Source organism: Portunus trituberculatus, chromosome 9 (assembly GCF_017591435.1).
Source record: "Portunus trituberculatus isolate SZX2019 chromosome 9, ASM1759143v1, whole genome shotgun sequence".
Lineage (NCBI taxonomy): Eukaryota > Metazoa > Arthropoda > Malacostraca > Decapoda > Portunidae > Portunus > Portunus trituberculatus.
In genome coordinates, this window is record NC_059263.1 from 13409383 (window position 1) to 13424175 (window position 14793).

The 14793-nt window shown below is 41.2% G+C and overlaps 1 protein-coding gene across 1 annotated transcript in view; it reads left to right on the forward strand.

Moving 5' to 3' along the window:
• LOC123501429 (centromere-associated protein E-like) overlaps positions 1-14793 on the forward strand; it is a 128403-nt gene that overhangs the window by 64590 nt on the left and 49020 nt on the right. Inside the window, exons 12-13 of the mRNA XM_045250256.1 lie at positions 7949-8156; positions 11412-11661. Of these exons, the coding sequence (XP_045106191.1) occupies positions 7949-8156; positions 11412-11661 (458 nt within the window). The remainder of the gene's footprint in view (positions 1-7948; positions 8157-11411; positions 11662-14793) is intronic.

The following is a 14793-nucleotide window of genomic DNA, read 5'->3' on the forward strand; positions in this document are numbered from 1 at the left end:
CTTCTACCAAGCACTCTATTCCACGGCACACCAAGAAGACAAAAAAATAATAACAAGAATAGTCAAGAAAAAAGTCAGACCAATGGAGCCTGAAAGAAAAGGGAAACCACAAATTTATTATGAAACAAGAAAACAAGCCACCTCCTCCTGAAGAACAGCCCTCAAAGCAAGACAAAACCTACACAGAAGTCACACATAGTACAGGGGATCCTCATGATTTGACCGTTCGCAGTTCTGATTATCACCAATTCAAACTCAGTTAATTAATACCCAATCCTCAAGGTTCGACCGACTGACTCGCCAATTCCCGACGTTGGATATTGCTGGGTTGCCATTGATCGCTGGCTGTTTTAATACGCGACTCGGTATACAGCCAGCCAGCTCGCAAGAGACACACATTCTAAAATTCATATCATAATAAATCTTGAGGTTTTGAGTCTTTGTACTGCAAACCATTAGTTCCAAGTGTTTATCCTAACATTATCCATATGATCTGGTAATACACACTCTACAAAACTGTTATTATAAGCTTAATACTCACAGTCGCGGTTTCAATGCTCTCGCATTTTTTACTAGTCTCAACTACATATTTAGTGTGAAACATTTTTTCATATAGTTCAACTGAGAGCACTGTTTCTCCTCTAAATATTGCAAAGGAATACATTCTGTAATAATCTTGGTAGAGCAACATTTTTGCGGCCGAAGGCATATCAAACTGAAAAGACTAACTGAACTCGGGAACACCGAGTCCTCTCAAAACAGCCCCGCGGCCCGCGGTCGTTTGGAAGCTCGTGTGGAGTAGGGTGACCAGACGTCCCCGATTTCAGTGACCTGTCCCCAGCTACTGCTGTCCCCGGTTTTCTGTAACTGAAAGATCATTTGATGCATTAAAAACTACTCCTTTTGATTATGATAATTATGTCCTTTTATAATTACTCTTTTAGAATGTCAAGAATAAGGAGAAGGCCTCATTTTTTTTATATAGTTTCCGTGAAGACGGTGAAGTGTATAGCGGACACATTTTAATAGCTAATGGGTGTTCATGATCTCAGATATTTCATCAGGTACAGATTTTTTTTCTTTGCAACTTGGGTAAATAAGGCGAGAGAAACTTTTGATTGCTGGTTTAGAAATGGTACGAATAGTGTCCCCGTTTTAGTTTTTCCAGTGCAAAAACACTACATGTTTTTACCTCCCTGAACTGAAAATGTCCCCGGAATTTGTCTCAGAAATTTGGTCACCCTAGTGTGGAGTGTTCTTAGAGCTGGAACAGAATGCCGGTTTATACATGTGCTGTAGCTGACTGCAATTCTATATCAAAAAAGAAAAACCAAGGCGTGAAAGGATGGACTGTGTTTCCCAGGAAGAAAGACGCGGCTCGAAGATTATGGGAGACACGATGTAAACGAGGCCCGACGTGGAGAGCTACCAAGGACCATGCTATCTGCTCAAAGCACTTCATAGATTGGTGCAAAGGACCGTCAGCATCGCATCCAGACCCTGAACTGTTTGCCTATAACCGGTGGGGAGCAGGTAGAAACCTGCTTGATGTTGTTTACATACGGAACGGACAATCTTTCACTGAAGTCATACAAGGATTTTGCATCAAAACATCGTGTTTATTTGATATTCGTCACATTTTCTGGATTTGATTGCTAATTAATTAACTTGAACCAATAAAATGTGGTTGCTTACTGAAAATAACGTAATTCACTCAAGGTGATGAAGTGTCCCAAAACTGAGACCATGAACCAAGCATTTTTGGCTCGTTTTGCCATATTACGTTCTCTGTGCTTGAAGCTGATTAGAGATGTTCCTAATAATTTATTACTTAGTTTGATAGAACATATATGACGTAAACATTTTTTTCCAGCATACCGAGTTGAATGTGTTAAATTAAGTTATCTGGCGAATCTGGCAGCTTTTCAGCACTTTCCGACGTCGGGAATTCGACATTTATATCTGGCGTGCCACCAGCCTGTCAGGCGGAAGTGTAAACCAATGCTATCCAGTGTGTCGCTTCTTCTACCTTACTCTCGCCTTAGCCATCGTCCACCTCCTGCCTCCACGCCGCTTTGACCATGCCGCACAAAGCCACCTCCAGCCCCAGCCCTAAGAAGCACAATTTCCTGCCTTTCAAGGAAAAGCTTGAGCTAATAAGAAAGTGTGAGGCAGGTATAGCTCACAGTGTCATTGCAGAGCAAATAGGTGTCCCTAGATCAACAGTATCAACAATTTGGAAAAATACCGCAAAATTTTTTTTTTTTTTTTTTCCCAAAAAAAGTGTACTGTACAGCACCCTAATGTGTTTAATAAAAAAAAAGTTAGATATAAATGAAGCCTTTAATAGTACTGATATAGTCTAGGTTAGTGTTTTTAGAGCTTATAGTGATGTTTTGGGGGTCTAGGCTGGAGGTTGGTTCCTATCCCCCACTAATTTTTTTGTATCTTATGGGAAAAATTGCTTCACGATTTGAATAAATGCTGATTCAACCGATGAAAAACTGCCGTAACCCTGTTGAATTGTGAGGATTTCCTGTATATAGGTTTAGCTGCAAAATAGTAGTAGTCATTGGCATGACTACTACAAAGCTCTCCTGTCGATTAACAATGCACTTAGCATCATGAGCCCCAAAAAACCCTCTAGATGAACACGTTATCACTATCACAAGAAAAATCATAGAAGAAAATACAGAAGTCATTGATAGATGCCATGATGGAAGATGCTTAAGCATCTTGGAAGCACTCTACATCAAAGAAGACAATCAGAAGTTAAATATCCAATCAGAAGATCTTCAAGCACTACAAAGCTGAACTCTTCTCTCAAACCTTTACTAACAATTTCACCTTGGATGATTCTGGGCTTGTCCCTCCTTCTCCTCCTCCCTACTCATATGGCACCTGGTCGCCCCTACAATGATTGTAGTTATTAGTCACTGGAAGGCGAGGGTGTCTCCCATTCATGCATGGTCGTTACAACTTGTAATTTCCACTTGCACCGTTTGCAAAAAAGGCAAAAAAGGCAGGTAAAATAGGCTGGATTGTGGCTTGCAAGGTGTGAAATAATGGGTGAAATACTCAATAGATCCTCCTCCCATTACAGTCACACAGACACTGAAATGGAAGGGGACAGAGGGTGTGTTCCTGTGTACGCCAGAGTACTAAGTTGCCAGCGCCCACCTTTCCTAACCAAACAAACCACTTTCCATGGCTTTTTCCGTTCTTATTATCATCATTTATGGTACAGAGATTGGGGTGGAGGGAAGTCCAGGCTGCGATGGGCATGGCAGGGGCCCTTTAAAGTTTAAATACGTATTTTAGCGTATTTCCCCAAAATACTCCATCACTATGTTGCCATATGTTTGGGGATGCTCTGGTGATGTTTTGGGGATTTTTGATTTTTTTTCAGATTTTTCGATACCATGGCCACCGGACAGTCCTCTTAAAGTTAGCTACATGTCACCATGATACCCAGGTTCTAGGTGGTTACACCGAAGATGCACTTGGGTGGTGATATGGGCCCTAATATAGGTACCACTGTAAATGAAATTGCCTGTGCCACTTATGGGCAGAAACTTAACAGCGCTTCCCACATATACTCTTTATTTATGCCTACAGGCACTATAGCCCATAACATTAAAAAAAAATGATGAGAAATTTTTAATAAATTGATTGGGATTGAACAATCAGTTGTTGCTTGTGTAAGAGTGCTTGAAGCAATTATTATCGTATTTGATGGCTCATAAGATGCACCTGGTTTTGGCAGACATTGAAATAACAAAAATTTTAAGTGAGCAGACTTAAGCTCTGAATATGGAGTGAAGGATTTCATCCAACATTTGAAGACTCACATGCATTTAAATCATTATTGAATTCCAATATTTTGTATTTAAAAACTTCAATATTTGCTAGTAGCTTATATACTGATCTTTTTGTGAGATATAAGCATCTACTTGGTATATGGCATCAGCAGTAACTGAGAGGCTGTATGGTCTGTTTTTTATATATGTATGAGAGAAATTTTAAAACATAGGTGCAAATTTAATTGTATGAAAGTGTTTCTTACCTCGAGGAGTAACGGCATCACATGGAATGAATCTTGCTTGTGTCAAGAATAAGTTCACTGATCAGCAATCTTGTGTCTTGTTTTGGCTTATGCAGTGCATGGTGTATGATCATGTAGGCAAATTCTTTTTGACTGGTGTCATTCTTTGTGACTTATTACCATATTTGATGGCACATAAAATGCACCTTTTTCTAAAAAAAAAAAAAAAAAAAAAACAGGAATTGACTGTGTCGTATAAGGCCAAGGTTCAGTATTGAGACAGTGGTTGGTGAGAACAGAGGTTAAAAAATCTAACCCAAGACATCGTCACAGATGTAAACAAAGTGATGATTGGTACTACACCACAAAACAACTCTTTCTTTCAAGATACCAATATGTAATAGATCATACTTACTGGTAATTCCCATAGAATGACACCAATTGGGAAGAATTTGTCAAGGGACTGGACGACGCATTATATGAACCATAACAAACGCGGTCGGCGTCTGTGAAATCCCTGAAAAAGCTCTCTCCCCTCTCTCTCTCTCTCTCTCTCTCTCTCTCTCTCTCTCTCTCTCTCTCTCTCTCTCTCTCTCTCTCTCTCTCTCTCTCTCTCTCTTTTATTTATACCAATTTACATAGATATACAGAGTTTTGTACATTATACATTACATACTTAGTACAATATTAGGCTAAAGAAGTCACAGTTAATGCCTTCTATCCGAAAGCCTGCCTCTGTCTGTCTGTCCGTAGCAGCCACTCATTCACTGTACACTTGAACTGCTGCGTGGACCAGCAGCCCTCTACACTCGCTTGCACAGCAACAAAAGCGTTCCACAAGCCGATATACGTGTTGAGGAACTGCCTTTGTTGGTGCCACGTTCTGCACCTGGGCTGGAGCAGCTCCCCAGGGGCACGGATGACGGTTCTGGTGGCAATCTCGGCCTGTCGGGCAGGCTGCTGGAGTTCATGCAGGTGAGCCACCCTCTGCTGCTGCACCTTGAACATGACGGTGAGGCCCGCCACGTCCCGCCGGTGTTGGAGGGTGTGCAGTGTAGGGTGGAAGCCGAGCTCACTCTCCCTGATGAGCCTCGCCGCTCGGTCCTGGACCTTGTCCAGGAGAGCGAGATGTTTGCTGGCCGCGCCGCCCCAGGCAAGGCAGGCGTATTCAAGGAGGAGCGGACCTGCGACTTGTAGAGCAACTCCAGTCCTTTGGCGTCCAGAAGGTAGGAGATTCTCCTCAGGGATGCCAGCTTCCCTGAGGCCTCTCTGGCTAGTCGCTCCAAGTGGGTCCTGAAAGTTAACTTACGGTCGTAAGTTACCCCAGCACCTCCACCTCCTCCCGCGGCGTCAGTGTCTCCCCGTTGAAGGCGAGGCGCAGGGCTTCACTCGTCCTGGTGATGCTTAGCAGCTGGGTTTTGTGAGCAGCAAACTTAACTTGCCACTTCCTTCCCCAGGCTGCGATGCGGCTCAAGGTGGCGTTGATGTCACAGGTGGCTGCAGCTTTCTCCTCCAGTCCGTAGCTGTGGGATAGTGTTATATCATCTGCAAACGCCTTCGCTGCAGGAACGAGGTGTAGCAGATCATTGATATACACATTCCACAGCAAAGGGCCGAGGCAGCTCCCTTGAGGAACGCCTGCCCTTATGGGCTGTGGTTTTGATTCCGCCCATTGATAATTACTTTGAGGTGCCTGGCTCTCAAGTAATTTTCTAGGAGCTGGAGGAGTGCTCCGTCCACGCCTACAGCGCGGAGCTTGGTGATGAGCGCTGCATGCCAAACTCTGTCAAACGCAGCTTCGATATCAAGAGCCACTACTGCTGTGGCCTTGCCTCGGTCCAGGGCCTCACTCCACTTCGTGGAGAGGAGCAGGTGCAGGTCTGCCGCCGACCTCCCTTGCCTGAACCCAAACTGCCTGTTGCTCAGCAGGTGGTGGCGCTCGAGATGCTGCGTCACTCGTGAGGCCACAATTGTTTCCAGCACTTTGCTCAGCACAGGCAGCAAGGACACGGGTCTGTAATTTTTTGCCTCTGCCTTGGAGTTCTTCTTGTGAAGAGGCACCACACTGCTTCCTTTCCACATTTCAGGCCATGTGGAGGTGGCGAGGCAGTGATTGAAGAGGAAGTGAGGGGCGCGCCAGCTCAGCAGCACACTGGCGTAGAACGCGCGGGCTGATGTCCTGAGGCCCCACAGCTTTGTTCTCGTCCAAACTTTCGAGAATCGCTCGCACTTCCACTTCACTTGTTATCACTTTCACTAGTGTCTCTTTCACTATTTGAGGCAGCAGCGGAGAGGGTCTTTCGGGGTCGGGGATGCACATCTTTTCAGCGAAGTGCTTGGCCAGGAGGTCTGCCTTGTCACTTGCACTGTGGGCGAAGCTGCCGTCTGCCTGGTGGAGTGCAGGGACGGAGGTGCCCCGCGACTCACCCTGCTTGTCTTTGACAAGGCTCCACCACTGCTTGCAGCCAACCTGGCCTCCCCTTAGTTTGTTTTTCAGGTTTGCCCTCCACTGCTCTATAGCCCATGCTTGCGTGGCATTCATATGCCTTGTTGCCGCTCGGTGCCTCAGTCTGTTTCTGGCCGTCGGGTGCCTCTTGAGAGCACGCCAGGCTTTGTATTTGGCATCTGATGCGGCAACGCAAGCAGGACCAAACCAAGGCTGATCTGATGCCTTTGTTTTATGGACCGAGTGCGGCACCCAGCAGACCTGCATGTTGTGAAGCAGCTCGGTGAGCTGCCTCACCTGCTGGTTGGCGTCGCCACGCAGCACTCCTCCCCACTCTGTAGTCCTCAGTGCAGCACGAAAGGCATCCCAGTCGGCAGCCTCCCAGCTCCAGAGGGTTCGTTCGAAGCTCTCCTCACGTGGTGTCTTGAACTGTACTCTGGTGAATACAGCCACGTGGTCTGAGGTCCCTACAAAGTCGAGTGGGAAGCACTGTACTGTGTGGGAAGGAAGATCCGTCACCACCGGGTCCAGGGATGACCCAGATTTGTGCGTGGGGAAGGTGACGTAGTTGTGCATGTCATGCACAACCAGTAGTGAGTTAAAGGCGTCCCTGACTGTGTGCTGGTTTAGGTCGCCAATCACTATTACACTGTCACACTGACTGGCAGTCATCAAAGAGTCCAGGTTTAATGTTAGGTAGTCCAGCAACACTGTTCCCTGTGATGGAGGCCGATAGCAAGCCACGCACAATAGGCCCTTCCCATTGCTGTCGATTATTTTCAATGTCAAGAGCTCAAGTTCCCCAGGTATGGGTGTGGGTGGCTCTACTACTTGAGCATTCACAGTCTCCTTAAAGCAGAATGCCACACCCCCACCTTGTGTAGAACGGTCTTTTCTAATCCATGGTGAGTACCCTTTGATACGGGCATAATTGCTTGGCACCTTGGCATCTAAAAAAGTTTCGCACACAAACATTAAATCTATATTTTTCTTAATAATAACACTGTGAGTGAGCTCCCCAATGTTTGTGTGAAAGCCCCTCACATTGGCCGACACTATCTTATCTCTCTCTCTCTCTCTCTCTCTCTCTCTCTCTCTCTCTCTCTCTCTCTCTCTCTCTCTCTCTCTCTCTCTCTCTCTCTCTCTCTCTCTCTCTCTCTCTCTCTCTCTCTCTTCTCTCTCTCATTTTTTCATGATAAGTTTGCATGTAAGTGCCAGCAAAAGTGATATTATTTCCATCATTCCTTTTCCTTTGTTCTGACACTACTCAGAGCACAAGTATTTGTGCATATCAGTATGTGTGGTGCTTTTGTCAGAGCTACCCTGTGTACCATTGCTAGTAGCATGGTATATAGATCCCCGGATCATATAGATAGGTGAAGATAAAATTATTTGAGCACATCCATATTTTTTTCCCCTATGCAATACTTCACATTGCTTTCAAATCTCCTTTACAGAATTTGGCAAGGAGGACTTCAGCTTTGTCCTCAATCAGGCAGAGAAGTCCAAGTTAGACAAACAAGATTCTTTGCCACTGGGTTCTCCTTACCTGATAAACACTGGCAGGAGGAAGAAGAGGAGAGTGAAATTTGATGTGGCTCTTTCACCACCCAAGGCATCAGATGTTGGCTGTCAGACTGAGGAGAGCCTGATGCCACAGATGAGGTGTGTGTTGTTTATTTATTTATTTTTCATAGGACAGGCACTGGCCAAATGCAACAAAATTATTAAAGAAAGTCCCACCAAGGATCTGGTTCAAGAGTTAACAGCTGTTGTCATAAATTAAGGGATAAATGTATTGAAACATCCTTGAGATAATTCAAGTCACAAAGAGAAGGAAAGGTCTAACAACCATTGGCCCAATTCCACTTGGTCCAAGGTAATTGGCTGATTGTGTGTAATTGAAAGCATTTTTCGAGGATAGTTTAGCATCAATCCTTCAGGGGTGTGTCTATGGGGGGCACTTCCATAGTACATCCTCTGGCTTTGAAATTGTAGCATTTTGTTTGTTGCTGTCAACTTATGATATTTAATGAATTTCACAAAATTTGGTTCAAGGAGTTTGGGATAGTGGTAGAAAGCAACATTTTTTTTTGTTTCACAGCCTTTACTTTTTTTATTAATCATCTTAAAAAAATGCATAGATATTGTTGGTGTATCTATATATCATATTTATAAAATTTCCACATCTGTTTTCAGTTTTCAAAAAATAAAATAGATTTTTTTTCACTTTCAATTTTGTCCACTTTAATTTCCCATTTTCTTTTCATCTTTTTGAAAAATTTCTCAATACAAAAAATAGCTCTTTAGTTATACTTTCTATTAATTCTTTGCAATACATTATCATATCTGTAACAAATTTTGTGAAATTACTTGAAGTGTAGAAAACCGTTTATTAAGACCGTTTATTATCCTGAAGATTTGTTTTTCTGACTCCATCACTGCCTTGGTATTTGTATTTGTTTGATTGGCATGGTAGTGATATACTGCTAAACCTCAATAACTCAGACCCCAAAAAGATGGATTTCATGAGAAGTTGGACTCTGGCCAACCCAGGGACTAAAGTTGTAGCCTGTTTTTCTTTCTTAGTTGTAGTTTGAAATGATAGCAGTCAAAAGTTGATCAAAGTTTATACCGATTTTGTGGAAATTTTTGAAGTGTAAAAAAAAAAACATTTTTCGAGATATTTGCTCCTAAAGATTTATCATAATATCATCCTTGTTTTGTTATTTGTATTCATCTCATTGACAAAATTTTCACACATGATTGTTTATACAATAGTGACTTTCTGGAGCATGATAGGATGATAATGCATCAGATCCTTGCTTCTCTAGAAAATAGTATTCACTCATAGTGAGGGTTGGGAAGGCACCATCAGCAACATCACAGTAATCTGCCATTTTATGATGGAACTGAACACTCCCTGAGTCATTAATAGTGTGTTGATGTGAGATAATGATAAAGTGAAGTAATTACTACTGTCTTGTCCAGCTTTATACCTTTGTCTCAAAATAATCTTTTGTAATGGTGTTATTGTGAGAGTTATATGATGTATAGTTGTGATGATGAAAGTAGTGAGAAAAAAAAAAGTTAAAAAGATCATAGTAGTCCTATGATATAGAGAGGAGATGATGAAGGTGGCAGTGAGGAGTGGGGTGAGGTGAGGTGAGGTGAGAGGGTCTTGGAGGGGAAGGTAACATGCATGTATGAAGGGAGGGGAGGCGAGGGTTCAAGATCCAGCTGTCAACCACAACTTTCTCACAGTTATGCATTTATTTCTTGTTGTCTTCTCTTCAGGAAGTTTCTGATTCTAATTCTAGTCAATTTATGCCTGTAAGGAGTTTTCTGAAAAAGTAAAGCTAAATGATGCATGACCCCTCTTGATGATGTCACGGAGTGGGTCACTGAGTGGGAGAGAGACACCAAAGGTTGAAATTTATCAAGAGAGAAAAATATTCACGTAAATTTTTTTGCTTAGACACAAGCATTAAGTCATACATAATTTTTTAGGGTTTGAGTCATGCTATGATACAACTGTACAAGACATTTAAGAATGGCTTCCTGATGGGAAGGGTATTCAATTATTAAAAAATAAATTACACCATCTGGTAATTTAGGGACTGAAGGTTTCGGAGGAGACAATAATTCCAAAATAAATCCTGCACTGTCCTCCCTAAAGTCAGAGTTGAACTGCCCATCCTCTTTTTTTTGGGGGGTGTGGTGGGTCGGGAATTCGTATAAATTGGACATTCGCATCTCTCAGACCAACCTTTTCCACTATTAGTCTGAGTTAGTGAGAGTCAACAGTACTGCATAGTGGTGGGGTGACAGTAGGTTGTTTTGGTCACGATCAGGCCGTGAGGACTCAGATAAGCTGCTTGGTGAGGATGGTAGAGAGATGGATGGTGATGGTTGTGGTGGTGGTGATGGTGGTGGTGAACTGGTAGTTTCAGCTCTCAGTGAAGATATTCCTTGAGTATTTTGTTCTGTCCAGTCAAAGCCAACAGCTTTGTGCACGTTAATTGATAATTCCACCCTACACCTTTCCACGTCTTTTCAGAGATGACCAATCATTCAGGAAGTCAACATATTCATGCAGGGAAACTACAGAACACTTGACTTTTAATCTTTCTAAGATTTGTGATTGGGGCAGATAGTGTTTTATGCCTCAAAAACTCAATTCCTCCATCTATCATTTCAACATAACGAACTATCCCTTCAATGACACTCTTCAAAGACACTCTTCTACACTGAATATCCTCAGTCTGCCCTTAACTTATATTCTAAACTGGAAACTTCACATCACATCTCTTGCTAAAACAGCTTTTATGAAGTTAGGCATTTTGAGGTGTCTCCACCAGTTTTTCTCTCCCCTCAAACTGTTAACTCTGCACAAGGGTCTTATCCATCCTTGTATGAAGTATTCTTCGCATGTTTTTGGGGGGATTCCACTCTCACAGTTTTATAAGATAGGGTGAAATCAAAAGCTTTTTGTCTCAACTCCCCTACTCTGACTAACTGTCTTTAGCTGCTTTCTCACTGCTGGAATGTTGCATCTCTTGCTATTTTCATGCTAACTGCTCTACTGATCGTGCTAACTGCATGCCTCCCCTCCTCCTGTGGCCTTGCTGCACAGGGCTTTCTTCTTCTCATTCCTATTTTGTTTAACTCCTTATTGCAAGAGTTAACCAGCACTCTCAATTATTCATTTCATTACATTTGAGGAGAGGAATTTATAAGATGATAAACTAATAGATATATTTTGATTATCCATTGTTCAACTTGTAGTAAGATCTAAACTTAAAGGATATTCTGTTAAGAAAACCACATGGCCACAGAAATGCAAGATCTTCATTACTGGCAGCTCAACCACCAGCTCTAGTTTCCAATGGTATCAGTACAACCTCTATCACTTTTCAGACTGTTTACACAAGGTTTACCCAGCACCCCACAAGGCACTCGATTGTCTGCCAAGCTGCCAGGCACTCCCAGCACTCCTTCCCATGTGCTACGGGAGAGGAATGAGGAGCTACGGGAGAAGCTGAGGGAGAAGGAAGATTGGCTCAGTGACTGGCAGAGAGAGATGGAGTCCTTGAAGGAGTTCCACCGTCTTGAGATCAAGACCTTGGAGGAGAGTTTCGATGGGAGGGTTGCTGCCTTCACTGAGAATGTAAGTGATGCCACAGCTTTGGTGGTGAGGTTAACCACTTCAATACTGGAACACATTTTTACCTTGAGTTTTGGGCATGATTACATGATTCTATTGACATTAGGAAGGGCCTATGGAAGTCAAAAGATTAATGACCACAGTCTTCACTATTTCGTTCCCCAGACAAGTTTATGAAGATGTGTAAAATCACCAAATAGTAAGCAGAATGAATATGGAAATGGTTTTTTTTTTTTTTTTTTTTTTTTTTTTTTTGTACCTCTGCAATCCCTGGTACTCTGCTACTGACTTTTCCCTCACTTACATGAACTAATATACTTGCTTCCATCATGCTTTTGTTTCAAAAATTGTCTCCATGTTAAGTTTGAAATTACCCATGCATTCTCACGCTCCTATATATGTACAGCAATAAAGTTGATATACATGACATGCCCACAGGCATGGTGGTATACATTCAACTTTCTGCTGTCGCACCTAATTGGTGCATCTATCATGGTGCTATAGTCAAAATTGTGATAGCCAAAGTGAACTATTACCTATGGTAATTCAAATTGACACTAGGACCTCCTGTCATTTTTTTTGTCACTTTTTGCCCAATTTTTATGTCATAAAATGGTATAGAAATGAATATATAATACAGTATAAAAAAAAAAGGAAATCAAGAATCTTAATAACATACATTTTAGAGCATTTTATTTATATTTAATGCCATAAAGGACACAAGGGTATATAAGGCACACAACCATTTCAACAAGTCAGTTTCAGAAAAAAAGTTTCCAGTGTGGTTTAGCATATACTGTTGGAAGCAATGTAACAGCACATCACACAAGCAGAAAACATTTATCTTTCCTTGTGCTCTTCAGTTGGTCATGCTGTCGCCAGGCACGTCTAGTTTTTTTTTTTTTCTGAAGGTGGTGGCCTTGAAGCCCTTGCTGCTGCTCTATTGCCATGCTCTTTGGCATAATTTACCACTTGTAGTTTGTAGGAGATTGTATAGCTTGATCTTTTCCTCTGCTGTCTTAATGATGACTGTCTTGATATGTCTTGTTAGGATCATGAACTTTCTGTTATTCCTCACTGCTAGATAGCATTGAATCAGAGCACTTCCTCACTGCTAGATGGCATTGAATCAGAGAGCTTCCTCACTGCTAGATGGCATTGAATCAGAGCGCTGACCAGCTGATATTTGTAAACATGCGTCACAGCCTCACAAGTTGGATTGCTTTCTTTTTTACGATGATTTATTTTTAAACTGATGATACTGGTAACAATAACAATACCTGCAATGAAATAATGAAGCATGCAGTTAAGGTAGGTAAAAGTACTGGAAAAAGATGTGTTATATATGTCGTCAAATACTTGTATGGTACCTCATTTTGGACAATTAGGAGCTAAGGTGGATGGGTAGATTGGGGAAATATGTGAAAAACTATTTCTCAAAAGTATATAGAGAAACAACCATCATGTGACTTTATAACAAGGAAATTTTTGAATGACTGGCGTGTAATAGCACCATTTTCATGCACGACGTAGACATGTGTACAGCTTTTTAAATATGATTGCAGTGAACCCCTATAGCAGAAGGTGTGATATCAGAGGGCTAAGTGTATTGAACTTTACCCATTCAGTATGTCAGGGCAGACTTTGTGGTATCACAACAGTTTTATTACTCTGGAAAATGTTACCTTCTTTTTCTCTGAAACTTAAGATTTAGGTCTCCTTTAAATTTAATTGAGGAAATTAATGTGTGTTTATCCCCTGTTTAGTAAAGACATATGTGATGATAGGTTTGTTGCAAAAAAAAAAAAAAAAGGCAAATAGTTGACAGTTATTCAACTGTCCAATTACAAATATGGAGTTTATGTTGTCATGTCCTAGAAAATGTCTTTTTTTTTTTTTTTTTTTTTTTTTTTTAAGAAAGAATTTTATGCAGAAACACCAAAAATCGTCAAAATTTGTTGTCTGTTGCTTCAAATCTCCTACATGTGACCTTGTCACCTGTACATTTAATTGGGGAATCCCCTTGAGAGACCGTAAACATTGTTGTTTTCTTCATAAATGTCTTTGGAACTTTTTTTTTTTTTTTTGTTGTCCCATAGTTTTCAGAATACTTTACTTTTATCAGAACGACATAAATTGTATCCTTGTGCAAACTAGGTTTGCCATAGAATAACAATTTCCCAAAACAAACAAAGACCATTGTATGGCAATGCACATAGCACCTCATCACAAATACGTATTGCCTGGTATGTGACTATATATCTTTCAGCTTTACTTATTGTTACCTTATTTTATTATATTATTCTTGCATTTTACCACAAAATGTGTGCAAAACTAATTAAACTATAAAATTTAGTAAAAATATATGTTCCTTTTGTGGCAACATTTTTGAGAATGAGTGAGGGAGAGGCAGGGGGCAAGTGACATCACATGTGTATTGCTCTTAATATCCAACAATGAATATGAATTTTTTGCAAAATACAAACACTTGTGACTAAATAAGTGGGAGACTGATCTTGATCTTGATGCTACAGGTGTTTGAAAATTACTTTCTAGCTTTTAGATAAAAGTTACTAAAAACAACACTGCATAATTATCTGTGGCTAAAGAAAATAAAATAAAACATGTAGATGAAAGAACCTATTGTAGTAAGTGAAGGAAAAAACAAAAACTATGCTGGAAACTTGAACCTTGGATTGGCAGCACTTGCAGAGGACAAACAAAAGACAAGCAGAAAGAAAGAGCAGTATCCTGTTCACTATTATAGCAATAATGAGTTTTAATGGATGGCAATGTGATTGAGGTGCACTTTGTTTGTTTACATTATGGTGATTGGTTAAAAATCGGATAAACGACTCTGCACAATGGAAAACAAGTGAGTGTACATAATTCTTAATGATTAGAGAATTGAAATATTGAATAATGATGCATCAAATAGCAAGGGAAACTTGTATTTAGAGAGTCAAGGACAGAAGGAAGAAGGTGGAGGTCCACCAAGATGAGCAGTACTTATGACACAACTTGCACATTGATATTTCAATTGAAAGAAAACAAGATATGTTCTGCTATATATATAGAGTATTTTATGACATAGTATTACTATCATATCTTAAATTATGTATCCTATCTGTCAGC